At 39.9% G+C, this 27,027-nt stretch overlaps 1 protein-coding gene across 1 annotated transcript; it reads right to left on the reverse strand.

Annotated features, from left to right (window-relative positions):
* Window positions 1–26,797, reverse strand: MRLN (myoregulin). Its single transcript, XM_016185672.2, has 3 exons — window positions 26,663–26,797; window positions 6,892–7,004; window positions 1–221 (listed from the first exon to the last, which is right to left on the reverse strand). The coding sequence occupies exon 3, from the start codon at window positions 199–201 to the stop codon at window positions 64–66; it is 138 nt and encodes a 45-aa protein (XP_016041158.1). The 5' UTR covers window positions 202–221; window positions 6,892–7,004; window positions 26,663–26,797; the 3' UTR covers window positions 1–63.
* Between the last annotated feature and the right edge of the window lie 230 nt (window positions 26,798–27,027).

The following is a 27,027-nucleotide window of genomic DNA, read 5'->3' on the forward strand; positions in this document are numbered from 1 at the left end:
TAACATTTTTATTCAGAGGGATTCAGTTTGAAAGTCACCTGTAGAATAAACAAAGTCATCTTTCTAAGATGTTATAACAACATACATAATAGACATTAAGTCAACAAAGATAACAAATAAAATTTTGAGAAGTCTTCCCATAATTTCATCCTCCATACTTGTGGGATTAGTAGAAGAAATTAATATCCAGTTTCTACTCATGTCCAGAATGTCCTTGTTCCCTAGAGAGATGGAAAAGAAGAGTATCTTCAAGTGAACATATTCCAATCCTTGATCATTAAATTACATAATTGTTGCACTATAAAAATCATGATGAAGTCTTTTATAAAGAAGTATGTACACATTAGTCAATTCAATAACTAAAATATGTTTCTCTCTAATGAATATTGTATTTACTTATTTTGATAACTTTGTCATAGACTGTCAAACTTGCCTTTCTAAAACAGCCTAGCCAACTATCAGAACAACTGTTCTCTTTTCTACATTCAGTGATTGTTTTATAAATGAAATCTTATTTCCAAAATAATATACAATTAATTTTAACTTTATCAAGGAAGTTGCTGTACTTCCAACTTGTACAAGTCAGTGTTCCCAGCAAACGAGTTTTTGAAGATATGAGAAAAAGCAGGTGATAACTTCTTTTAATTCATCAGTGAAAGGTCTTTTTCGGGGCCTGGCGGTGGTGCACTGGGTTAAGCACTCATAGTACAAAGCGCAAGGACCTGTGCAAGAATCTCGGTTCCAGTACCCTACTCCCTATCTGCAAGGTGGTTGCCTCTTTGAAGCAGGTCTGCAGGCATCTTTATCTCTCCCTGTACCCCCTATTCTCTCAATTTCTCTCTGTCCTAAACAAACAAACAAACAAAATCGGGAGTCGGGAGGTAGCGCAGCGGATTAAGCACACGTGGTGCCACGCAAAGCTCAAGGACCGTAGTAAAGATTCAGGATCTAGCCCAGGCTCCCCACCTGCAGGGGAGTCTTCACAGGCAGTGAAGCAGGTCTGCAGGCGTCTGTCTTTCTCTCCCCCTCTCTGTCTTCCTCTCCTCTCTCCATTTCTCTCTGTTCTATCCAACAACAATGACATCAATAACAACAGCAACAATAAAAATAATAAGGGCAACAAAAGGGAAAATAAATAAATATAATAAAATTAAAAAGTTTTAAGAAAATAAAAAAAATGGTCACAGAAGCTTTGAATTCATAGCGCTAGCACTGAGCCCCAGTCATAGCCCTTGTGGCAAGAAAAAACAAGGTGGGGGGAGGGCTTTTTCCATTTCCCTTATATTTTCTCAAGAACCTTTCAGATTTCTATAATTTAATAAGAGAGTATTTAATTTCTTTCACCTATCTGTGTTCATCAGATTATTTTTAAAAGGGGGGGGGCATTAAAGTCTCTATATCTTTATAGTTCTCTGTCTCCACAGGAAAAGAAAGTGGAGCAGAGTGCTGAACTGGTATAGTGGCTCTGTCCATGGACTCTGTGGCAGACAGGAAAAGAAAAGGGGAAAAAAAATAATGGTCACCACCAATAGCACAGCTATATGCAAGATACTGGGTACTGTACAGCAAACCCTAACAAAAGGACTTTTCAAGGTTAACCCAATTACCAAATAATGTGATGATAACATTAACTATGGATTATCTTTTTGAACCCTAAGACAGCAGGAACCTCACATCTCCACTATAGAGCCTCTACTTCCCCCAGTCCTGGAACCCTTGGATAGGGCCCACTTTGCCGTATGCCTCTCCCAATCCATATCAAATAATATTGCATCCACAGATCACAACCTAACCAACGCAACGATTGCCACCTCAACATGCTTCACTTCAGACTGTGTCCAGAGACTTCACGTGTGGAATGACAACCCTTCAGCTTCATTACTCAGGTGAGACCTTTCCTTTCATAGTACACTCTAATTTCATCTCAGGTGGTTCACTTTCTAACAAAGCCCCAAAACCTAGATATACACCAGTTTCTGTGAGAGAAAGCATATGTTCACACATATCCGTAAACTACTCCAAAATATATACCTGAAAGCAGAAGTACACTAGAGTTTGCAGTGAGTATCCCCCTAACACTTCCTCTCCACTATTCCAAGCTTTGGGTCCATGATTGCTCAACAATTTGTTTGGCTTTGTATGTTAACTCTCTTTTCAGCCCCCAGGTTCCAGATGCCATCAGGATGCCGGCCAGGCTCCCCTGGACTGAAGACCCCACCAATGTGCCCTGGAGCTCTTCTTCCCCAGAGACACACCCTACTAGGGAAAGAGAGAGGCAGACTGGGAGTATGGACCGACCAGTCAACGCCCGTGTTCAGCGGGGAAGCAATTACAGAAGCCAGACCTTCCACCTTCTGCAACCCACAATGACCCTGGGTCCATGCTCCCAAGGGATAGAGAATGGGAAAACTATCAGGGGAGGGGGTGGGATATGGAGATTGGGTGGTGGGAATTGTGTGGAGTTGTACCCCTCCTACCCTATGGTTTTGTTAATTAATCCTTTCTTAAATAAAAAAAATTTTTTTAAGCCAAAAAATAATAATAATAAATTAAAAAATAATAATGGTCACCTGCGAGATTCTTTAGTATTTTCTTTTTGCCTCCAGGGATTACACTGGAGCTCGGTGCCTTGCATTACAAATCCACTGCTCCTACAGGCCATTTTTTTTCTTTTTGTTGTTGTTGTATAGGACAGAGAGAAATTGAGAGAGGAGGGGAAGACAAAGAGGGGGAAAGAAAGATAGACACCTGCAGACCTGCTTCAGGGGGCTTGAATAAGAATCCTTATGCCAACCTTTGAGCTTCTCTCCATGTGCGTTTGACCCGGTGCACTACCGCCTGGCCCCCTTTAGGATTTTCTACGTGTACTATAATATCATCTATAATATCATACTATAATATAATATACTATACTATAATACTATAATATCATACTATAATATCATCTGCAATTAGTGACTATTTGACTTCTTCTCTTCCAATTTGTATCCCTTTAATTTTGTTCTCTTGCCTAATTGATATGACTAGAATTCTCAACATGCTATTGAACGGTAATGATAGTTGGCAGCCTTGTCTGGTACCTGCTCAGAGGGGAACACTTTCAGTTTCTCAACAGTGAGTATGAAGTTAGTTGTACATTTAGGAATTCTTCATCTAGTCTCATCTTTGTAGTGTCTTAATCATGAAAGGATGTTGAATTTTGTTAATGGCTTCCCTGTACATTTTTAATAAATGTAGTAAGGTGGTAGGTTACAAAATCAACATACAGAAATGAGTACATTTCTCTATGCAAGTACGAAATCAGAAGAAGAAATTTAGAAGTCAATTCCATTTGCTGTAATAGAAAAAATAAACAAACATGTAGGGGGATAAAAACTAACAAGAAAAGTGAAAGACTTGTATACTGAAAATTATGAGTTACTATTCAAGGATATTGAAAAAGATACAAAGAAATGGAAAGACAGCTGACATTCATGGATTGAAGGCATTGTTCTACCTAGAAACCATCAATTTTCAAGAGAATAGAACAAAAGCTACCGATATTTATCTGGAGTCAAATAATACCTCGAATCATCAAAGCCATCGAGGAAAAGAAAAAACTGGAGGCATGATATTGGCAGATCTCAAGCTATATTATAGGGCCACTGTAATAGAAACTGCCAGGCACTGGAAGAAAAGTAGACACGCTGACCGATGGAATAGAACTAATACGCCCTCAGGCCTGTGGATAGCTAACTTCTAAGGAGGAGAGTGCCAGAAACATTAGAGGAGAAAGGAGAGTCTCTCCATCTAATGGCGTTGGGGAAGTTGCGCTGAAGTGTACAGAAGAATGAACTGAACACGTCCGTCATCTTACCACACACAAAAATAAATCCTAAATGAATGAAGGACTTGGATGCTCAACCAGAAACCATCAAATATCTAGAGGAAAACACTGACAGAACTCTTTTTGATCTAAGTTTTAAAGGTATTTTCAATAAATCAAGTCTCATTGCAAGGAGAAAAAAATAACAATAGAACTGCCTCGAATTGAAAAAGCTTCTGGGGAAGATCTCTACGTGCCAAAATATATAAAGAGATCACCAAACTCAGCAACAACAACAACAAAATGACCTCCATCCAAAAACGTGTGTGGGTCGGGGGGTTGGGCAGTAGTGCAGTAGTCGTTGCAGGTTAAGTGGCACATGGCGCTAAGCGCAAGGACCTGCATAAGGGTCTGGGTTTGAGCTCCTGGCTCCCCACCCTGCAGGGGAGTCACTTCACAAGCCAAAGCAGGTCTGCACGTGTCTTTCTCTCCCCCTCTCTGTCTTCCACTCCTCTCTCAATTTCTCTCTATCCTATCTAACAAGAACAACAAGGGCAATAAAAATGGGGGGAAAATGGCCTCCAGGAGCAAGCACCAAGCCCCAGCAAGAACCCTGGAGGAAAAAAAAAAAGTGGCGAGAGGATATGGATGGAATATCCATCAAAGAAGAGATCCAAAGAGCCAATAGACATAAAAAATACTCCAAGTCACTGATTATCAGAGAAATGCAAGTAAAGACAATAATGAAAGACCACTTTACTCCTATGAGAATGCCATACATCAGAAAGGACAGTAGCAGCAAATGTTGGAGAGGCTGCACGATTAAAGGAACTCTTCTGCACTGCTAGTGAGAATGCCAATTGGTCCAACCCCTGTGAAAAGCAGTCTGGAGAATTCTCAGAAGACTAGAAATGGACCTACCCTATGACGAGCCAACTCCTCTCCCAGGAATATATCCTAAGGAACCAAATACACTCATCCAAAGAGATTTGTATATATATGTTCATAGCAGCACAGTTTGTAATAGTCTTAACTAGGAAGCAACCTAGGTGCCCAACAACAGTTGAATAGCTTAGACAGGTGTGAGGTATATATATCAGCTATCAAGGATGATGAAGTCACCTTCTTCACCTCATCTTGGATGGACCTTGAAGGAATCATGTGAAGTGAGATCAACTAGAAAGAGAAGGATGAATATGGGATGAGCCACTGACTGGCAGAAGTTGAGAAATAAGAACAGAAAGGAAGTAGGAACGATAACACAAACATGCAAACAGATTGTAATGCCTGAGGTTCTGAGGTCCTCCACACCACCATAAGCCAGAGCTAAGCAGTGCTGGGCGGGGACACAATAGAAAAGTAAAACACAAAAGTAGAATTTGGACTGGATCTGATTTAGTGCACCAAAGCGAAGGGCTGGGGGTGGGGGGAGGCACATGCAGACTGGGAGTGGGGCTTTGGTGTGCTGATGCACGATGGTGAAGAAGGATCTAGGCATGGGGTGAGAGTGTTTTACAGACACTTACCATGGTGAGCTGAGAAATTGTACCCATGTGCCAAGAGCTATACTGTGAACCATTCACCACCTAATAAAAAAAATGGCCATCTAAAGTGGTGGAATTGGAGTGCAGGCACCAAGCCCCAGCAAGAGTCCAAATGTTGTGCCCAGAAGTTCAAGTCCCGATCTCACGCAAAGAAGACCAGAATCACATGCAATAGCAACAGCCTTTATTATCAAGCTTAGGCTTGGGCCACCGACACCCTTCCAAGCAAGGGGAAAGTCTGTGACCCTGATCATTTTTCATCTCACCTTTTTATAGTTATCACAGAGTGGGTACAGGTGGAAATATTTATGCAGAACAAGGAACAGTTGGTTTCGGGTTATCGGCTGTTCTCAGTATTTGGAACTTTTTCCTAACCTCACATTCCCCCCCCTTGTCTTTTTGTAACTTCCAGTGGCAAAACTAAACCAAGTTAAAATAAAAAGAGAAAGAGAGTGGGGTATAGGTGAGATTTATATGAAATCTTTCACTTTGAGCAGTTGATGAGTTTCTGTAAAAACTTCTTTGCCCACTTCCTAGAGGAGAGAATGACTTAACCCAAGTTAAACAGCAATTAGAAGCAAAGTGAATACTGCTATTTCTTCTACATACAATAGCTCCTTTGGTCTATATTTCAGAAACAAGATGTAAGAATAATTCCGGGGATGGTCAGGAGGCTTGAAGTCAGTCAAGCACTGAACTTGCATACATGAAATCCTAAATTCAAACTTTGGTGTTGTATATGCCAAACTGATGAGCAGCTCTCTCTCTCTCTCTCTCTCTGTGTGTGTGCATGTGTGTACATGTGTGTGTGTCTGTCTCTCTACCTTTAACAAGTCAATGAATAAACTGGTTTTTATTATTTATAATCTCTTTATTTATTTATTGGATAGAGACATCCAAACATTGAGAGGGAAGGGGGTGACAGGGAGAAAGAGAGACACCTACAGACCTGATCTACCATCCGCAGAGCTTTTCCCCTGCAGGTGGGAACTGGAGGCATGAACTCAGGTCCTTGTGCATTATAACATGCCTTCAACCAGGTGTGCCACCACCTGGCCCCATAAATTGTGTGGGATTTTTTTATATATAATTTTTATTTATAAAAAGAAAACACTGACAAGAACCATAAGATAAGAGGGATACAACTCCACACAATTCCCACCACCAGAATTCTGTATCCTATCCCCTCCCCTGATAGCTTTCCTATGTGCTTTTTCCTATGTGTTTTTTAATACATGAGTTTACAAAGTGACTTTCCTATATTCCTAACCTCCAACTTGTGCTTCTCCTAGCTGTGTTTTTCAGTTCATTTTCTTTTTTTCCGTCTTTCTTTTTTTTAATTCTTTATTGGGGAATTAATGTTTTACATTCCACAGTGAATACAATAGTTTGTACATGCATAACATTCCCCAGTCTTCCATATAACAATACAACCCCCACTAGGTCCTCTGTCATCCTTCTAGGACCTGTATTCTCCACACAACCTCCCCCCACCACCACCCAGTTCATTTTCAATAGCAGTAAGAGAAATTTATTTCTCACCTGACTTAATTCCAGGTAGTGGTAGATGACACTGCTCCTCAGATTTCCTCACAGGCCGTTCTTGCCAGAATAAAGTGCCCTTGGTACAGGTGGTTTCTTAACAACCTTGGCTCCTGTGTCAAAGCACATAAAGAGGGTTGCGTGGGTAGTGGGGCAGTGTGTGAAGTGGAGGGGCAGCAGGCCTGCATAGAGAAGCTCTAAAAATATCCTCTGAGGTCAGGAAGGAGAAGTTGAAGCATCAACTTGAGAAAATATGGCACTTTTGCTTCAATGTATCACAGAATTGTACAGGTAGATGCTGAACCTTTAACAGAAAGGCTAAGCTGTATTCTAAACTTTACCTAGAAGAAAAATGTCCCCCCAAACTTTTAATACAATTCACTGGAGACTGAGAAATTGGAGAGATGTTGTTCACTTCCAAGTAGCACATAAGTAAATCCTAGAGACTAAGAATATTACAGTGATGATAGACAATAAAACTATCTCAGGAACATGACAATTGCTAAGAGGTAAGATTTTATTTTTTATTTATAAAAAGGAAACATTGACAAAACCATAGGATAAGAGGGGTACAATTCCACACAATTCCCACCACCAGAACTCTGTATCCCATCCCCTCCCCTGATAGCTTTCCTATTCTTTATCCCCCTGGGAGTATGGACCCAAGATCATTGTGGGATGCAGAAGGTTGAAGGCCTGGCTTCTGTAATTGCTTCCCAGCTGAACATGGGCATTGACAGGTTGATCCATATACTCCCAGCCTGTCTCTCTCTTTCCCTAGTGGGAAAGGGCTCTGGAGAAGTGGAGCTCCAGGACACATTAGTGGGGTTGTCTGTCCAGGGAAGTCTGGTTGGCATCATGCTAGAATCTGGAACCTGGTGGTTGAAAAGAAGGTTAACATACAAAGCCAAACAAATTGACCAATCATGAACCTAAAGGCTGGAATAGTGCAGATGAAGAGTTGGTGGTGTCCTCCATTTTGTAGATAGCTAATAGGAATATTTTAGTTATATTCCACAGGGCCTGTAGCTATACGTGGTGTGTGTGTGTGTGTGTGTGTGTGTGTGTGTGTGTGTGTGTGTGTGTTCTGGTCCTTTTTTCCAGCCATGACATCATCTCCCCAGACAATAACTTGGATCCACCTGCATATCAGATGTCAGGCTCGGGGAAAAAAGAGAAGAGTCTCAATACTAGTCGAAATAAGCACTGATCTTATAGAGGCCCTAGTAGTAATACACTACTATGACAATCATATTGTTGCATAAATCCAACAAATCAATGTGTCCTGAATCTATACAACATCGTATGCTAACCAGAACTCCAGAAACCTCCTCAAATGATTTAAGATATTTTTGCACCATTATCCTCCTTGATAATAAACTTCCACCTGCTGTAACTTCTAATACAGTATTCTGCAATAAATTCTTTAAGTTTTAAACTTTTTGTACCACTTTTTACATTAATTTGTGTTCTATTGTCACTAATCTAATATAAATGAAAATGAAGAAGGGAGCTTATTACAAAAGTCCAAGCCATAATATTTATTCATAAATGGAAAATTACCCAATGAAATAATAGTATTTATAACTATGAAATAAATAATACAAAACTTAATTTTTTTAATGATTTAAACTCTTGTCATATGGCCACTCACTATCTACCTCCCTTTTCCTCTCAATTTCCGGCCATCTCTATTTGATAAATAAATAAAGACAATATTTTTTAAAAAATAGAAATACCTAAATATTCAAACAAGGACACATCCCCAAATATTGTTTGTAATATTCTCCATTTAGAAATAAATAAAAATAAGGCATTAGCACAGCGGGTGAAGCGCATATACCGCAAAGCGCAAGGACCCACAGTAAGGATTCCGGTCTGAGTCCCCTGCCTCCCCATCTGCAGGGGAGTCGCTTCACAGGCGGTGAAGCAGGTCTGCAGGTGTCTGTCTTTCTCTCCCCCTCTCTGTCTTGCCCTCCTCTCTCCAGTTCTCTCTGTCCTATCTAACAACAACAACAACAATGATAAACAACAAGGGCGACAGAAAAGGAAAAAAATGGCCTCCAGGAGCAGTGGGTTCGTTGTACAGGCATGACGCCCCGGCAATAACTCTGGAGGAAAAAAAAAGGAAAGAAAAAGAAAGCAAATGCTTATTAGTAGATAAAAGAGTTCTTATAATAAAATATTCTACGATAATTAAAATTAAGCTATAGCTACATGCAAAAAAAAAACCAGAGGTGACATTTACATACAAATATATCTTTTGAAGAAAAGCACAAAAGCAAGGACAGCATATGTAAATTTCTATAAAGTTAAAAAACAAACAAAAAAAAAAACAGGCCCTGGAGGCTGCACCTCTAGTATGGTGCACATTTCATGATGTATGAAGTCCTGGGTTCAGACCCAGCAGCACCTACCAGTACTACCGGCGCTGAGAAAAGTCCCAGAGGGCGGAGCAATGCAGTGGTGTCTAGCCCTCTTTCTCTCTCCCTTTCTTTCTGACTCTCTTTCTCCCATTGTCTTTCACTATCTTTTATTTATTTATTTATTTTCTCCAGAGCAGGGCTCAGCTCTGACTGATGGTCCTGCTAGGGACTGAACCTGGGGCCTTTGGTACCTCAGACATAAAAAAAAAATGTATAACCATTAAGCTATCTCCCAGGCCTAAAATTTTGTTGTTGTTGTTTGCTTTTTTGGTTTTGCAAGAGACACTTGCAGCTCTGCTCAACACTCCTGAAGCTTTCTCTTTGCAGGTGGGCTGGAACCCAAGTCCTTACCCTTGGCACCTGCCCCTATCTTTTTATATATTTATTTATTTATTTATTTTCCTCCAGGGTTATTGCTGAGGCCTTTTGCCATCACTATGAATCCACTGTTGCTGGTAGCCATTTTTTCCTTTTTTTTTTTCTTCATTTTATTCTATAAGACAGAGAGAAATTGAGAAGGGTGGGGGAGATGGAGAGAGACAGACAGACAGACAGACAGACACCTGCGGACATGCTTCACTACTTGTGAAACATCCCCAATGCTGGTGAGTAGCGAGGACTTGAACTCAGGTCCTTGTGAATAGTACTATGTGTGCTCAAGTGAGTGCACTACTTCCTGGTCCCTCTAACTTCTTAAAATAAGATTTTTAAAACAAATAAACAAAGAAACAATCAGCCCAGGAGCAGTAGAATCACAATGTGCAAAGCCGCTGGTACCACAATAAATAAAGAGATTAACTAAGGAACATAAGAAACAGATAAAAGTGCTCCATTTAAAGCCATGATATGTAGATGATAAAAGGAAGGAAAGAAGGAAGGAAGGAAGGAAAGGAGGAAGGAAAGAAAGAAGGAAGGAAGGAAGGAAGGAAGGAAGGAAGGGAAGAAGGAGGAAGGGAGGGAGGGAGAAAGGAATGATGGCTAAGTGATTAATCTGTCAAGAATAGCAAAAGAGTCACTATGATAAAAGTTAGGGAAATAGTGACTTCAGAGAGTAAAAATGGTCGAGAGACAGGCACTTCCAGCAAGTTCACTTCTTGTTTAAGATGATGATTTCACTAGCAATCACTTTTTAACTGCTTGCTTTAACTATAAGCAGCAGTTTTTTGTACTTGTTGTACGTATTTTGGACTTGACAATTGAAATATTTAAAGGAGGAGTGTCAGGTGGCCGACCCCCAGGTAGAACACACGTGTTAGCGAGCATGAGGACCCCAGCCTGAGCCCTGGGCAACTACCTGAGAGTAGCTGCAGGGAGCGGCTGCCCAGGAAGTGAACTGGTGCTACTGCAGTATGTCCCTTTCTCTCTCTCTCTCTCCCTCTCTCTCTCTCTCTCTCTCTCTCTCTCTCTCTCTCTCTGACTCTCAACCTGTATCTAAAGAAGAAAAGGAATGGCCACTAAAAGTAGTGAAGCCGTAAGAATACCAAGCCCTGGTGACAAAAAATTAATTTAAAAATTAAAAAAAAAATAGAAACACATACACATGCTAATAGTCATAGTAATCAAATCTGGGTGGAAGAATGAGACTTTTTCTTTCCTTTTGGATACATACTTTTTTTTTGGGGGGGGGGGGACCTATTTAGTAGGAAGCATTTGAAGGAAGATATTACTCCGAACATTTCTTTCTTACTGGATTATACATACACCAAAATGTAATTATATGTTAAACAAGTTAGACCATTTCTAAAAGTATGCTAAGTTATACTGATTGTGACTCTCCTAAAACTGTCGTCTAGGGGAGCCGGGCAGTAGTGCAGCGGATTAAGAACAGGTGGCGCAAAGCACAAGTACCAATGGAAGGCTCCCAGTTCGAGCCCCCGGATCCCCACCTGCAGGGAAGTCCCTTCACAGGCGGTGAAGCAGGTCTGCAGGTGTCTGTCTTTCTCTCCCTCCTCTGTCTTCCCTCCTCTCTCCATTTCTCTCTGTCCTATCCAACAATGAACATGTACAACAACAATAATAACCACAACAATAAAAAAAAACAATAAGGGCAACAAAAAGGAATAAATAAATATTTTTTTAAACTGTAGTCTAATCTTGAAGGTATAAAATTATCTCCACTTTCTTATTATATAGGGCATGCTAGGCTCTTCGGACTGAATATATTTCATCTGGAAATTTCATAGGAATAAACTTAACTTATCTTCCCACTTGAACTCCTCCACTTAGCTTTCTTTTCCCTGTCTCCAGAAGGCACTGAAAATCAAATTATTATCTCATACTAGGTTGTAGTGAAACTGGACTTAATACTTTCTCAACTAGTTTTTTAAAGTTATCTTCGGTGTTTTTGTTTTTTTTTTACCTGTATTAAGTGTTAAATAATTTGATGGGAAATTGACCTGTTTGTTGTTTAGTAGGTAATTTAATAATTCCAGACCTTAGACAAACAGAAAATAGCAGTAATCTTGACCTCTGGGAATTGAATTCACCTAAGCTGCTCTTCCCCCTACCATCAATTTATAGACTCTTGGCTTTTAGAAACTTTACGATCATGTATATACACATACACACATTCTCAAATAAACCCCTTAAAACCATAAAAAAGATAGCTCACTTGCAAAAACAACTTGATCCCTGGCAAAAAGAAAAAAAATTACATAACATTACTGCGAGTATTAAGATTTTCCCCTGTTCTCAAGACCTCAACCTCTATTTCCCCTTCTAAGGCGTGAATTCATAGTGCAGACAAAGAACAGAACGTACTTTGCAAAGTCTCTTTTTTCAATCAAAAGATAAACTTTTCATTGGACTCAAGTTTAGGATCTCAAGTGCATGAGTCACATTTCAATAATATTTTCTTTCCTTACAAGAGTTGTTAATTCTATTCCTTGTTTCCATCAATATCGAATGATAAAGATAATATTGATATAATTTCACAACAGGTACAGTGAAAAGTGGGGCATATTTGGGGGAAGTCAGATAGTTCACTTGGATAGGGTACTGCTTTGCCATGTGGACCACTCTGGTTCAAGCCCAGTCCCCATGGCATTAAAGTAAGTTTCGTGCTATTCTCTCTCTCTCTCTCTCTCTCTCTCTCTCTCTCTCTCTCAATATATATATATATATATCAGTCTCTCTCTCAATCTCTCTCTCTCACCTTCCTCCCACCTTTTTGTGTCTATCTAAAAAATAAAATCAAATACACTTTCAAAACCTGCCACATACATTTAGAAAAAATATAAAAGTTAGAAATATTTGGAATTTGTATGTATCTCTTTGTTTAATATGTCACTAAAACACAGTATAATAATCACCATATATTGAGCGTCTAGTATTTGCCAGCCTATTATTCTCGGAGTTTGAAAGCTGGACCAACCCCCCCACCACCACCACCCCAGGCAACTCAACAATTCTGCAGGAGCCTCAATGCCTCCACTACCCTCTGATGAACTCAGTTCCCACATGCCACCTTCCTCCAACTACATGGGCTTATTAATGTTTTCAGATGAAAAGCTACTATTTAAAAGACCTGTGCTACAATGTAAAGTGACTGCATTGACTTGTGACTATCCACATGCAATTGTTACCAACTACTCAACTTGTTAGGTGCTGACTCCTTTCTGTGTTATCTCAATTACTGGTTGAGCAGGAAGGAAGCATCTCACATTTTAGCCCTTTGAACATGATCAAACTGAATTTATCAGAATATTTTTTTCTTGTATCCAGTTTTCAATTTACTCATAACAATGGGATCTGCTTTTTGTAAACTCACAGGCCACTGCTATGAGCTCACTATCTAGCAATGGGTTAGCTGAGACTGCAGGGTTTGTTTGTTTTTTTTTTAACTTTTACTATCTACAGCATTGTTCTTGTTTATTATTTTTCTGTTTTGTTTTCTTTTTAGATAGAGAGAGGGAGTGAGGGAAATGGAGAGGGGGAGGAGTGAGGGAGAGAGAGAAAGAGAGATGGAGGGAGCAGGGCAGTAGTACACCAGCTTAAGCACACTTAGTACTAATCACAAAGCTCTGGGTTCAAGCCCCCCACTCCCCACCTTTGGGGGGGTCGCTTCACAAGCAGTGAATCAAGTCTGCAGGTGTCTGTCCTTCTCTCTCCCTCTCTATCTTCCCCTTCTCTCTCAATTTCTCTCTGTCCTATTTAAATAAAAAGAAAGGAAGGAAGGAAGGGAAGGGAAGGGAAGGGAAGGGAAGGGAAGGGAAGGGAAGGGAAGGGAAGGGAAGGGAAGGAAAGGAAAGGAAAGGAAAGGAAAGGAAAGGAAAGGAAAGGAAAGGAAAGGAAAGGAAAGGAAAGGAAAGGAAAGGAAAGGAAAAGAAAGGAAAAGAAAGGAAAAGAAAGGAAAGGAAAGGAAAGGAAAGGAAAGGAAAGGAAAGGAAAGGAAAGAGGCTGCCAGGAGCAGTGGATTCATAGTGTCAGCACCAAGGCCTAGCAATAACCCTGGAGAGGAAGTCATTACAGCACCAAAGCTTCTCCGGTGTCGTGGGGGATAGGCTTGAACCTAGGTCCCATATATATGGTGAAGCAACCTACTCTCTAAGTGAACTCTTTTACCGACCCATTTCTTCATTTTCAGCCTAGCGACTGATCCATTTATGATTGACAACTTTCTCCTTAGCATTATAAGTGAGACAGAAAACAATGAGAAAGCTGCCAGGAGTTAACGGTTCAAAGACGGATTTAAGAATCAGACTGACAGGGTTTAGCACAGTCCTGCCACTGACCACGAGACCTGAAACAGTTGCTGTTAACGCTCAGTGCTTTAGTAAGCAACTCCACAAATTAGGAAAATGATAGAATGACACTCGCTTCTTAGAATAATATGAGAATTATATAAATTTAAGTAAACATTTAAGAAAATGGTGGTTGTTGCTATCAATTATAGTCTACAGTGTTACCTCTTAATGGTTTAAATAACATTTCTTTTTTCGTTAGTGATTAAGTAACGATTAACAAGACTGCAAGACAACAGGGCTACAATTCCATACAGTCAGGGAATCCTTGCATTCCTACATAGATATGATGGGCCTAGAATTATTCTTTTTTTTTAATATCTTATTTATTTATTTATTTTTGAGCATTCTTTTTTTCTCTTTTATTGAGAGATTAGTGTTTTACATTTGACAAAAAATACAATAGTTTGTACATGCATAACATTTCTCAGTTCCCCCCACTAAGTCCTCTGTCATCCTTTTCCAGGACCTACACTCCACCCCCCCAGACTGCTAATAGATCCCCCTTTCCACCATCACTGGTCATTTCCATCAGGAACGACATCATAAGCCCTCTCGTGGGCCTCTCTAGGACCTTGCCCTCACTTTAGAGCAGCAATGGTAGGGACGGTAGCATTTTCTGAAGGACAGCTGGGTCAGCCTACTCTGCCACTCGAGGAAGACTGGCCCTGAAATGAGTGCAGCCTAGAATGTTCCCAGCTGTGACCATGGACTATGAGCTCAGACTGACAGGAACTCAGAGGTCATACAAGCTCCTATGCTAAATATGAGTATACATGGGTCCCAGCTCAGATCCATGGAGTAAAAGGTATTTCTTGCAATTATTCTTAACAGGTTGTCTTTAATCATCTAAATACATAAAGCTGTCAAACTCCTATCCATCCTTTGAGACTCAGTGCTTCCAGCTGTGATCTGCCCTGACTTCTCAGGCAGAACTGACTGCTCCTGTGTCTGCAGTGCATGAGGGTTCTCTGCTCTCCGTCAGAGTTCTCTGCACCATCCATAAGCAGTTATTCTCCTCATCCATCCTGGATAGCAGTACCTCCTGGTATCTGACACTAAATAGCTTTCAACAAATAGTCATTTAATAATTGCAAATGAAGTAGAAGCTTTTGCAGAAGAGTGAAAATTCTTTTGTTTTGAAGGATAGCTACAAGGGGAGGAAACATACACACACACACACACACACACACACACACACACACACACGTGCGTATTTAAGTCTATATTTTTTCCAGAAAATATTTTAAAACTAAAACCCCAAAATTGGATATTTCAATTTGTGTCCCTATGAAAAATATCTTTTTCCCGTAACATTTTGTGCTCAATAAAATTATCTTTTTAGGGGAGATAGTATAATGGTTATGCAAAATATTTTCATGTCTGAGACTCCCAGGTCAGGTCCCAGCACCACTATAGAGAAAGCCGGACAGTGGTCTGGTCCTTCTGTCAGTCTCTGTGTCTCTCTTTCTTAATATTATGTTTTTATTTATTATTGAATAGAGACAGAGAGAAATTGAGAGGGAGGAAGGAGATAGAGAAAGAGACAGATACCTGCAGCCCTGCTTCACTGTTCATTATGCTTTCTTCCTGCAGGTGGGGACCAGGGGCTTGAACCAGCATCCTTGCACACTATAATGTGTATGTTTAACCAGGTGTGCCACCACCTGGCCCTTCTGTATCTCTCTTTAGAAGAAAATTAATGTAAATTTAAAAAATTATATTATAGAAACTGAACATACTGAGTTTTGTGTTTGTTTGTTCCTTTGTAATTAAAATTCTGGCACAGGTCCTATGGGATTTCAGGGTCAGAGTGTTCCATTGGATGGATACCATTTCTGTGGTGCAATGGGTATCTGTCCTGTTAAGAACTCAGAAACAGATGTCATAACAGAGCAGGAAATAGAAACTCTTCAAATTTGAATCATTCAGAAACTAACAAGAACTCTGGCAGTTTCAAGTTTTTTATTTTATTTTGCTCTTTTATGACAAATAGCCTGTGTTCTATAAATGTCTAAAATTTGTGTTCAAATTGCTTTTTTTTTCTGAACTAATAATAAAGGTCCTACCAGGTTCTGTCCAAAGTTGTGGGAAATGGAACCTAACAAACATCAGAAAAAATAATGAATCATTGATATGAGCCTTGTATGAGAGAAAACTTGAATGAGATTCCTGATAAGTGATAAAGGATTTATACTTACATGATTGCAAGTATAATTGTTCTTAGTTTTCTAAAAAAAAAAAAAACAAAAAAAAAACACAATTTTGAGGAAATATTGCTTGTTCCTATTAAGAAAAACAACAGTAATAAAAGGTCTAGAATATTACAAAAATGCTGGTGCTTAAAAACTTATTTGAGGGAGTCAGGCAGCACAACGGGTTAAGCGCAGGTGGCACAAAGCACAAGGTTCGAGCCCCTGGCTCCCACCTGCAGGGGAGTTGATTCACAGGCAGTGAAGCAGGTGTCCTTTCTCTCCCCCTCTCTGTCTTCCCCTCCTCTCTCCATTTTTCTTTGTCCTAACAACGACAACATCAATAACTCCAACAATAAAACAAGGGCAACAAAAGGGAAAATAAATAAATATTTTTAAAAACTTACTGGAATTTACATTAACTTTGTTTGACACACAAGCCCTGAAGAAGTATAGCAACTTCTCCATGCTCATGCACTTCCATTTCTTCAGAGAGACTAATAACATAATTGCCTCAGCATTGCTTTTAACACCTACAACCACTTACGATTCTGCATATTACCCAACTTGACGATTTGAAGTAACTCTCCCTTTACTATCTCCCAAGAAAGCCCCAAATAAAGTGAATCACAAGTAAGGACAGGAACCGTTGGCAGGCCAGACTTGTGAGGCAGAGAACTTGACTAGGAGGCCTGAGTGAAAATAAAAGCATGCTCTGTTACAGATGATTGGTCGGCAAGAAGGCGTGGAGAGAAGACGTAGCTTCAGGCAGCAGACGGGTCTGTTCTGAGGTCCTGGTTCTGGCTAGTATCAGTTCTGTAGCATTGGGCCAGACAGTTAATTCTACCTGCTATCACAACTAGAGAACAGATATTTTAGTTACAGTTTTGAGTTTGAAAAGGATTTTATTGGTAACAGAGTCTGAGCTAGACAGGGGGTATATATATCCTGGAGGAGAGCAGTAGACCACTTAGACAATTTACTAGACTGTCAAGGGTGAAACTACTGAGTACTTAATGAAGCAGACTTCTCCAGACCTGTCCCTCCCATTAGTTCTATTTGACTTTCTCCACAGCACTATCCTTATCTGAGAATATGTTATTTGAAGGGGCCAGGCAGTGGCGCACCTGGTTACGTGTACATCACAATTAAGAGTAGGTTTTTTAACATCCCTACTTCTTTTGTTGAAGAAACTGAAGTTCCAAGATGCAAAGTAAGCTATTCAAGATAGCGATGGGGTACCCCGGGCTTTGAGTAGAGTTCTGCTTAACTCCAAAAGCCATAGCCTTCCTCACCCATATTGGTAAAAAGAAATCAGCAGTCAGAGGAGTCCAGCATGCTGCTGGACATTCCACAGCTAGTGTTTGCTCTGATTTAAGCAGCAGAATTGGAAAGGCTGCCACTTCTCTGCTGTTCAACTACTGCCGAGGGAGGTGTGACTCAGACACATGAGAACAGACAAATGGACTTAAGAGAGGGAAGAAATGTCTGTCGACACCTGTCCAGTGTGGGTCTTTCCAGGTCATCTATGACTATGCTGAAAATGTTTTAAATAAATATTCTGGTCCTAAAACTAATTTTTTATATGTGAAATGTGTGTGTGTGTGTGTGTGTGTGTGTGTGTGTGTGTGTGTGTGTGTGTGTGTGTGTGTGTGTGTATGTGATAGACTGGGCACTTTCCCAACTGAGCTCTAAGGGGCCAGCCAATGCCCACCCAGTTAAGCATACACATTACCAAGCCCAACTGACATATCTTTCCAGTTTCATATGTGTTTTTTAAATTTAATTTATTTTATGGAAAGTAAACCTAAGTATTGCACAGCTCTGGCAATAAGATGGTGCTCAGAATTGAACCTATGACCTCAGCAATCTCAGGCATGCAAGTTCCATGCTCTAACAGGCTGAGCTACTGCCTCATCTCTGAACATATCTTCTTTCTCATCCACATTCAACCCTCCTGAAGGCTGAAGTTCTCCACTGTTACACTTCATCCCCATATAGGAGATTATGCTCTGTTTAGAAGAAAGACAGACACTACCAAGATAAAAACAGTTAACACTAAGAAATATTCTGAAAAATAAAAAAGAAATATTCTGGAACTAAATTTGTCAAATATTATACACCATCTCCCTGCTGAGTCCCCATCCTCTGAATCCCTAGATGTTTCTTACAAGGTCAGCTAAGTTTCCTGGAAGCCAGCCCAACAGTCTTCAACAGGAAACTCACACAGCAGTCCCATGTAATCATGCCCTTCCATGGTAAGAACAAGCAGTGAGTGTGCACCTCTGGTTTTTGTTTTTCATCTGCAGAATGCGTTAAAGCAAGCAAGTGTCCCTGGTGGGGCACTGGTTCGTGGAATGAGCATGGAGAATCTCTGTACCTGTGTGTGTTCTAAATCCATTTGGGGGGAAAAAAAAAAAAAACCTTTTAACCTTCTTGTTAAACAGCTTCACAGGGCCCACAACCCCCAGGTCAAGCAGACTTCCAATGCACACCTATTTGTGTCCATTCACTGTTGCCAGATTCTGATCTTTAAGATGTAGATTTGATTTTTGAAACCAACTAAATATTATCTATCTGAATCAAGTTTAGGTGAGAAGGTGGATGAGTAGTTGAGAGAATAGGATTTCAAGTTAAATGAAATGGTGTGGAAGAATTCTTTTTTTTTTTTTTTTAGTGAATAGGACAGAGAAACTGAGAGAGGAGGAGAGACAGAGAAGGAGAGAGAAAGATAGACACCTGTGGACCTGCTGTACCACTTGTGAAGTGACCCCCTTTCAGGTGGGGAGCCGGAGACTGGAACCCGGAACCTTGCGCTTTGTACTATGTGTGCTTTGTGAGGAGCCACATGTGACAGATGGCGCTGCAACATGCCCCAAGGAACGAGGGACCCCCGTGAAGGACTTCATTAGATAACCGCGAAAATTGCTAGCTAGCGTGGCACAAAGGTGCTTCAAGAATATAATGAAGTAGGGCACCAAAGTAAAAACCCAGTGCTGAGGGGTAGACATGTAGCTTCCTGGGCCAGTGGGGGGTGGGAGTGGGCGGGAGGGATGGGTCACAGTCCTTTGGTGGTGGGAATGGTGTTTATGTACACTCCTAGCAAAATGTAGACATATAAATCAGTAGTTAATTAATATGAGAGGGGGAAATCAATTGTATGTCTCAAAGTTTCTCAAAAGACAAACTGAATCTTTTAATATATAGGCTGTGTATTTGATATGCGGACTCTCTCAAAAGCCTAGACCAAGTAGATTAGAAACATCCAATAGCACAGCTATATACAAGATACTGGGTACTGTACAGCAAACCATAACAAAGGGACTTTTCAAAGTTAACCCAATTAACAAATAATGTGATGATAATATTAACTATCGATTGTCTTTTTGAACCCTAAGACAGCAGGAACCTCACATCTTCACTATAGAGCCCCTACTTCCCCCAGTCCTTGGATAGGGCCCACTTTCCCGTATGCATCTCCCAATCCAAACCAAATAATATTGCATCCGCCGATCACAACCTAACCAAAGCAACGATTGCCACCTCAACATGCTTCACCTCAGACTGTATCCAGAGACTTCACATGTGGAATGACAACCCTTCAACTTCATTACTCGGGTGAGACCTTTCCTTTTATAGTACACTCTAATTTCATCTCAGGTAGTTCACTTTCTAACAAAGTCCCATAATCTAGATATACACCAGTTTCTGTGAGAGAGAGCTTATGTGCACACGTATCCATAAACTACTGCAAAATATATACCTGAAAGCAGAAGTACACTAGAGTTTGCAGTGAGTACCTCCCTAACACTTCCTCTCCACTATTCCAAGCTTGGGATCCATGATTGCTCAACAAATTGTTTGGCTTCATATGTTAACTCTCTTTTCAATCACCAGGTTCCAGATGCCACCAGGATGCTGGCTAGGCTTCCCTGGATTGAAGACCCCACCAATATGTCCTGGAGCCCTGCTTCCCCAGAGACCCACCCTACTAGGGAAAGAGAGAGGCAGACTGGGAGTATGGACCGACCAGTCAACGCCCATGTTCAGTGGGGAAGCAATTACAGAAGCCAGACCTTCTACCTTCTGCAACCCTCAACGACCCTGGGTCCATGCTCCCAGAGGGCTAGAGAATGGGAAAGCTACCATGGGAGGGGGTGGGTTATGGGGATTGGGTGGTGGGAATTGTGTGGAGTTGTACCCCTCCTACCTTATGTTTTTGTTCACTAATCCTTTCTTAAATAAAAAATTTAAAAAAATAAATAAATAAAAAATAATAATAAAAAAAGAATAGGAAAACTATGGGGAGGGAGTGGGGTGGTATCTGGAGTTCTGGTGGTGGAAATTGTGTGGAGTTGTACCCCTCTTATCCTATGGTTTTGTCAATGTTTCCTTTTTATAAATAAATTTTAAATAAATTTTAAAAAAAGAATATAATGAGACGGCTGACTTCAGTCCAGGACTCAGACGGTGAGTATTAAGACTAACAGACACTTTCTTTCTCTCTCCACTTTGGCGATTCACGAAAAAATTGACCTTGTCAGTGCAATTGACAGATTCTGGCCAGAGCTACTCTCCGGTGATTCCTGAAGGCCTGGCTTGTGACATTTTAGTAGCAGCGGCCGGACAGGTAAGTACCCTCTTGACTAAATGAATGCCTCGTTATGAATGCCTGTGTGCGTGTTGTGTGCCTCACAGTCACTAGACTACAGGGCATGATTGGGCTCCCAACTTGTGTGTCCGTGGAGTTGTCTCAGCTCAGTGGAGATTCTCAACCCTATTGAGACCGAGGTCGGGATTTGTATGGCCACTCCTAAGCTAAGACTCTTTAGGGTCCCGTGAGGGGCCCGGCCAGGCGAGCACAGTTGACTATCTGTCACCCTTTGGGGTGTCAGTTCTTTTTCAACATCCTTTCTCGTCTATCTTTCCCTCCTCCCCCACTAACTCTAATATGGGACAAGATCTGAGTCAACATGAAAAATTTGTTGATGGGCTTAAAAACACTTTAAAGACGCGAGGGACAAAAGTTACTAAAGACGCGAGGGACAAAAGTTAAAAAGAAAGATTTAATTAGTTTTTTTAAGTTTCTCTCTGATGTCTGCCCCTGTGTAATCCGGGGTGAAAGATTATCTAGATATTTGTTAGTCCAGCTAGGACCAGATCATTCAAGCACACTTGTCTGTCTTGCCTGTCTTGTCTGTCTTGTCTGTCTTGCCTGTCTTGCCTGTCTTGCCTATCTTGTCTGTCTTGTCTGTCTTGTCTGTCTTGTCTGTCTTGTCTGTCTTGTCTGTCTTGCCTGTATTGTCCATGTTTTGTGCCTGTGTGTTCCCCTTTGCTTTCACTTTGCAGGAATGGGCCAAACAGCATCCACCTCTCTAGCTTTGATTACCAGCCACATGAAAAAAGTCAAGGCACTGGCTTATAGCCTTGAGATAGACATAAGAAAATTAATGACTTTTTGCTTCAGCGAATGGCCTGAGAAACATTAATTTTAAGTTTAAAAGTGTAAGTAGCTTTGAAGCTGCATTCTTATCAAAGTTAGAAAAAGGAGTTTCCAACACAGTTCTTATGTAGTAATATAACTGTAAATTAATTTAATAGGGTAGCTGAAGATTCAGAGTAAAAGTCTAAGTATTTAAGGTGACAATTCCTTATCTCCAAATTAAAATACAAATTATATGTATGGTTTTAAGTAGGAGAGGTTCTGGGATATTATGGAGGTCCCCCATAATGCCCTGTGAAACTATTCCTGTAAAAATTAGTCCACAACAAAATTTGTTGTTTCTTTGGCACTGTAAATCTTTTGAGAAACATTGTCACAAATGTGTGTTAACTCTTTAAGTAACTTGTTTGTTTAAAGTTTAAAGTAAAATTAATTAAAAAATCAATATACTTTAGTTAAAGTTGGTTTAAAGATCCTGACATTCAGAGATTGGTAGATAAGGTTAAATAAGCTAGACTTTAGATTTACTTCCTTTAAAATTCAAACAGAGCCTTTTAAAACAGATATCACACACTTAGGGTGTGTCTTAATTTTAACTGAGTGTGACAAAAAACTAAAAGAGATATTATTGATATATATAAAGTTGTCAAGTACTTTCTCATTTAAAAAGATGAAATAAACATAGATAAACAAAAAATAACTTGTCAATGGTTATGCTGATAAATTTCATGCCTAAAGCTTTTGCTCTGGTACCCCTCTATATATCTTTTCACATTTAAAAATATCTAATTTATTTCAAGACAGTGTCAAAAGTTTATTCCTGATAAATTAAGTTGGTACATATATATGTTTCTGATCTGATAAAAAGTTTAATATTTGATAAATCCTTATTAAACAAAATTAGTCTAAAGATGTCATTATAAGATGGTGTAAAAGTAAAAGATTATTTTAAACATATATGACTTTTATAATGAGTAAAGTACTATGATCCTAACATTAAACTAAGTTCTAATAATATGCTAAAAATTGTTTAAGTGATTTTAAAATCATACTACAAAGATGATAATTTATTGTTAAAAAGGCCTTTTAAAATCATATAAAGATATTTAAACAAATTCTAAGTCATTATATTATCAGTTTTAATATTTTTCCTGGCCTTGTGTATGTCTTGCTGGTCACACATAAAAGACTACAACCGTGACAAGCCTTCACATAAAGAACCAGCCTTTCAGATGGTGAAAAGCTTTCTTAAAATAAAAAAATCCCCTATATGTAGTCCAATTTTCATTTTATGTGACTTAACAATGTTTTTATGTTTTTCCAAAGATAATAAAATCTCAGCTGATTCCTCCAAAGATAATAAAATCTCAGCTGATTCCAGCAGCCTTAGTAGTCTTTACTGATGGGTCCTCCTCAAAGACAGGCCATTGTTAAACATGCTAATAAAACACTAAAACAGACATTCAGGGAAATCCCCTACCTCCCCATCAGGGAAATGGGAATGGGGTCAGCCCCAGGCCCCCCACCCGAGACAAGCCCTCGGGGCAGTAAGGTTTGTCCCTTCCGCTGACAGTTCATCTCAGATCTCTTTAGAGCAACCTCAGGGAATGCAGGACTGAACCTCTGTGACACCGCCGACACAGTTTTAACTCCAGACATGGGTATTCAGCCCTTGCCCACCGACGTTTACGGCCCGCTCCCCCCTCACACGTTTGGATTATTATTAGGAAGGAGCAGCACAACCCTTAAAGGCCTATTCATCACCCCAGGTGTTGTTGATAATGATTATACAGGAGAAATTAAGCTCATGATCTCCTCCCCATATGGGGTCGCTGCCATTACTAAAGGTCAATGGGTAGCTCAGCTACTCCTCTTACCCTTGACATCCACAGACAACCCCAGCTGCAAGACAACCCGGGGAGATAAAGGCCTTGGCTCCTCTGATACATATTGGGTACAAACTGTCTCTAACAATAAACCCATGTTAAAACTTTGGCTAGATGGAAAAGAATTTGAAGGACTCATAGACACGGACACTGATGTAACCATTATCAAGAAAGATTCTTGGCCTGATAAAAAAAATTTTATTCGGCAGATGTGATTCAACAAAATTATTTAGTGTAAAATTGTCATCTAAAAGAAATGTAACAGTAAAAATTTATTTTGAACATTTCAGCTGTGAGGTTTATCTTAGCCTTTTAAGTTACCCATCCAAATCAAAGTGAAAGATCAATTAAGTTGTGTACCCACCCTTGTTCATAGCTGCCCTAAGGGTGTGATAAGCTTTGATAAGCTAAGATCCTAACAAACTAAGTTTAACATTTTACTTAAAATTGTTTAAGTGATTCAAAAAAAAAAAGTAAACATTTTATCATGTCAACACATTAGGTACTGACTTTCTATAACATACTGGTATATTTTAATAAAGAGCCTTCTAAAATCATATGAAGGAACTCAAGCCAATTCTAACCATTAGACCATCAATTATAGTAAACTTCTAACTTGGTACAAGTTTTCTTCCTAAGTAAATGACTTGGTAAGATTTAAAACTAAACATTTTTCTTTTTTATTTATGGGTGTGTGATGACTGACTCCTAAAGTCACTCATATCCTAAAATTTGTCTCATTTTTTTTACAAGCCCCTTAAATTTTAACACTTGGCCTGCCATAGTGAGAGCACTTTACTGGTCCCTGCATTATTTAATTAAGATCCTGCTATTCAGACTTTTAAAATTAATCCCCATTGATAAAAGCCAATGCTCTCTGGCAGATTGATGTAACTCACCTGCCCATGTTTAGTAAACAAAAACATTTTTTTTCTCAATTGGTACTTTTTCTAAATTTATGTGGGCTACAGCTCAAACATTATAAAGCTCGAAAACCTATTAGCCATATGCTTTCCTGTTTTGCTTCAATAGACATCCAATCCATGTATTTTTGTCTCCTTTAGAACATTACTCTCATTACAATATTTCCTATACTATACCCCTTAAGCTCAATTAATAAAAAAAAGAAGGGGAATGCACCCCCCAATATTCAGTTGGCTAAAGTATCAATGAAGTAACTATACTAAACCTTCTTAATACTTACACAAATTTGAATTGTCCATTTATTATATCTCATTGGCAAAGCCACCCACTCTTCCAGTCATAGAGACATATTCTTTTTTCAACACTGGATGTCCATGTTTGTTTTCCTTTTATCCTGTTGGCAAGTCCTTACCACAAAGGACACTATGGCAGCATATACTCCAGCTAACCTCACCAGCCTATCCAAGTCTTCTCTTTCTGCTGACCTACCACTGCTGACTTCAATTCCTCTTTATACAAAAGCCATTGGCTCTGACTTCATCCTTACATGTTTATTGACCTCTCACTTTTCTCCCAATATTCCTCATGTTCAAGGAACCTCACCTTGACTTCTAATGTGTATGCACCTCCTCTGTGTTTTGGTGCAACACCACCCTATATTTTCATGTCAATTCTTCTTTACCTGGTCCATGCTTCCTAGTTTCGCTTGTTAAACAGCTGACCCTCTGTGAAGAAGAAAAATTTCATCAGTTGGTGCTGACGACCACCAGAGGACCAGACATGCTGTGTTTCTTCCCCTGGACATCACATCCACTGACTGCTTCCCTTAGACTTGCTGGTGGTGCGCTAGGACGCTCTATATATTCCTCCCATAAATTTTCTGACAAATTACAACAGGTTATAGACTCCACCACAAATAGTTTTGAGTCACTACACAGACAGTTTACATCCCTAGCAAAAGTTACCTTACAAAACAGTTACTCTCAAAATAATGTATTTCTTCTACTATGTTTACAGCTTTCCTGACCCTTTACACACCTAGGCCTGTGTCTTTCACCCAGTAAGAACTGAGGTCTCCTCTAATCTCACACAGTTAGTGGTTCCCAGCAGAGCTCATACCAGGTCTCATCTGCCTCCTTCCTGGTTAACCGTCATCCCTCCCTTATGTGTTTTATCCATATGCCTGATGCACATGCTCAAGGACATCAAGCATATGTCACCCAAGTCCAAAGCTGTGTCCGTCGTCCGTGATCCTAAAGAAAGACTGGAGAGTCACGTTTCAGCACTTCCCATGAGGACCAAGTAGAGCATAACCTTTTGGGGCTTCAAGGTCCTCCAGTTTCCAGAGAGAAAACACAGTGACCTACTTCTCAAGGCTCCCAGAAACAACTATTACAAAGAAGGCTACAGAGTCAAAGCCTTCGACTGAAAAAAGGAAATGGTGGTAAGAAACCCATGGAACAAGACAGCTGCCCTCTCTGATTCAAATCTCAAGACCTGACAAGGCCCAAATCTCCTGTCCACTTCTCCTCTGCAAAATACTTTCCATATGTGAAATTTCTCTTTGAAAAACATGGAAATGCCCTATGTGGAAAGGGAACCCAGAGGGGTCAGTCATTTTAAGCCAGAAACTTATTAAAGGAATTCAGATATTAACTCCTTGCTTCTCCCCTGGCCTTTCTTTAGCCAGAATGGAATAGAATGAATAGAATTCTAGGTCATTATTCTATCTTATCATCACTATGAAAGTTGGAGACATACAACACCCATGTCCAGCAGAGAAGCAATTACAGAAACCAGACCACCCACCTACCGTACCCTATAAAAATCTTTGGTCGATACTCCCAGAGGGATCAAGAATAAGGAAGCTTCCAATGGAGGGAATGGGATATGGCATTTCAGTGGTGGGAATTGTATGGAACTGTACCCTTCTCATCCCACAATCTTGTTCATCATCCTTAAATCACTAGTAAAATAAAATTAAAAAAAAAAAGTCAGGGACACCCTGAAATGAATGGGTAAGAAAATGGGCTTTCCTACTTCAGTTTTTAGCTTACTGTAATCTCCCTCTAACAGAAGAAAACCAGAATAACATGCTAAATTTTCTGCATCAACATTGTAAAATGCCACATTAAAAAAAAACAAAACTGTAACTTACTGTTCAGGGCTCAATAACTGAGGTCCAAAGTCAAGGAGATGATCTCTGTCTTTTGTGAAAAAATGACCATATGCTGTTCTGTGGATCACTGGGTTGTTATTAATAACTGGCTTAGAGCTGTATGAAGAAACATGAGCCAGACTGTCATGGGAGGAGGCAAGTGGAAAGGAATTGACAGACACAGGTGGCATAAATTATAACAAAAACACACAGGAGCTCAAATAACCAGTGAGGGATCAGGCATTCCTCAGTCAGAATACATTATGTCAAATGGTCTAGAGTTAGTCAGCTAATATAAATACCCTTAACTCTTTTTTTTTCTCTCTTGAATAATTTAATACTATATAGTCTTTTGCTCTGAGCAA

This window comes from Erinaceus europaeus, chromosome 1 (genome assembly GCF_950295315.1).
Source record: "Erinaceus europaeus chromosome 1, mEriEur2.1, whole genome shotgun sequence".
NCBI classification, from domain to species: domain Eukaryota; kingdom Metazoa; phylum Chordata; class Mammalia; order Eulipotyphla; family Erinaceidae; genus Erinaceus; species Erinaceus europaeus.

Coding starts and splice junctions, on each gene's coding strand:
- MRLN (XM_016185672.2), bottom strand. CDS start 201: ATGAGTAGAAACTGGATATTAATTTCTTCTACTAATCCCACAAGTATG.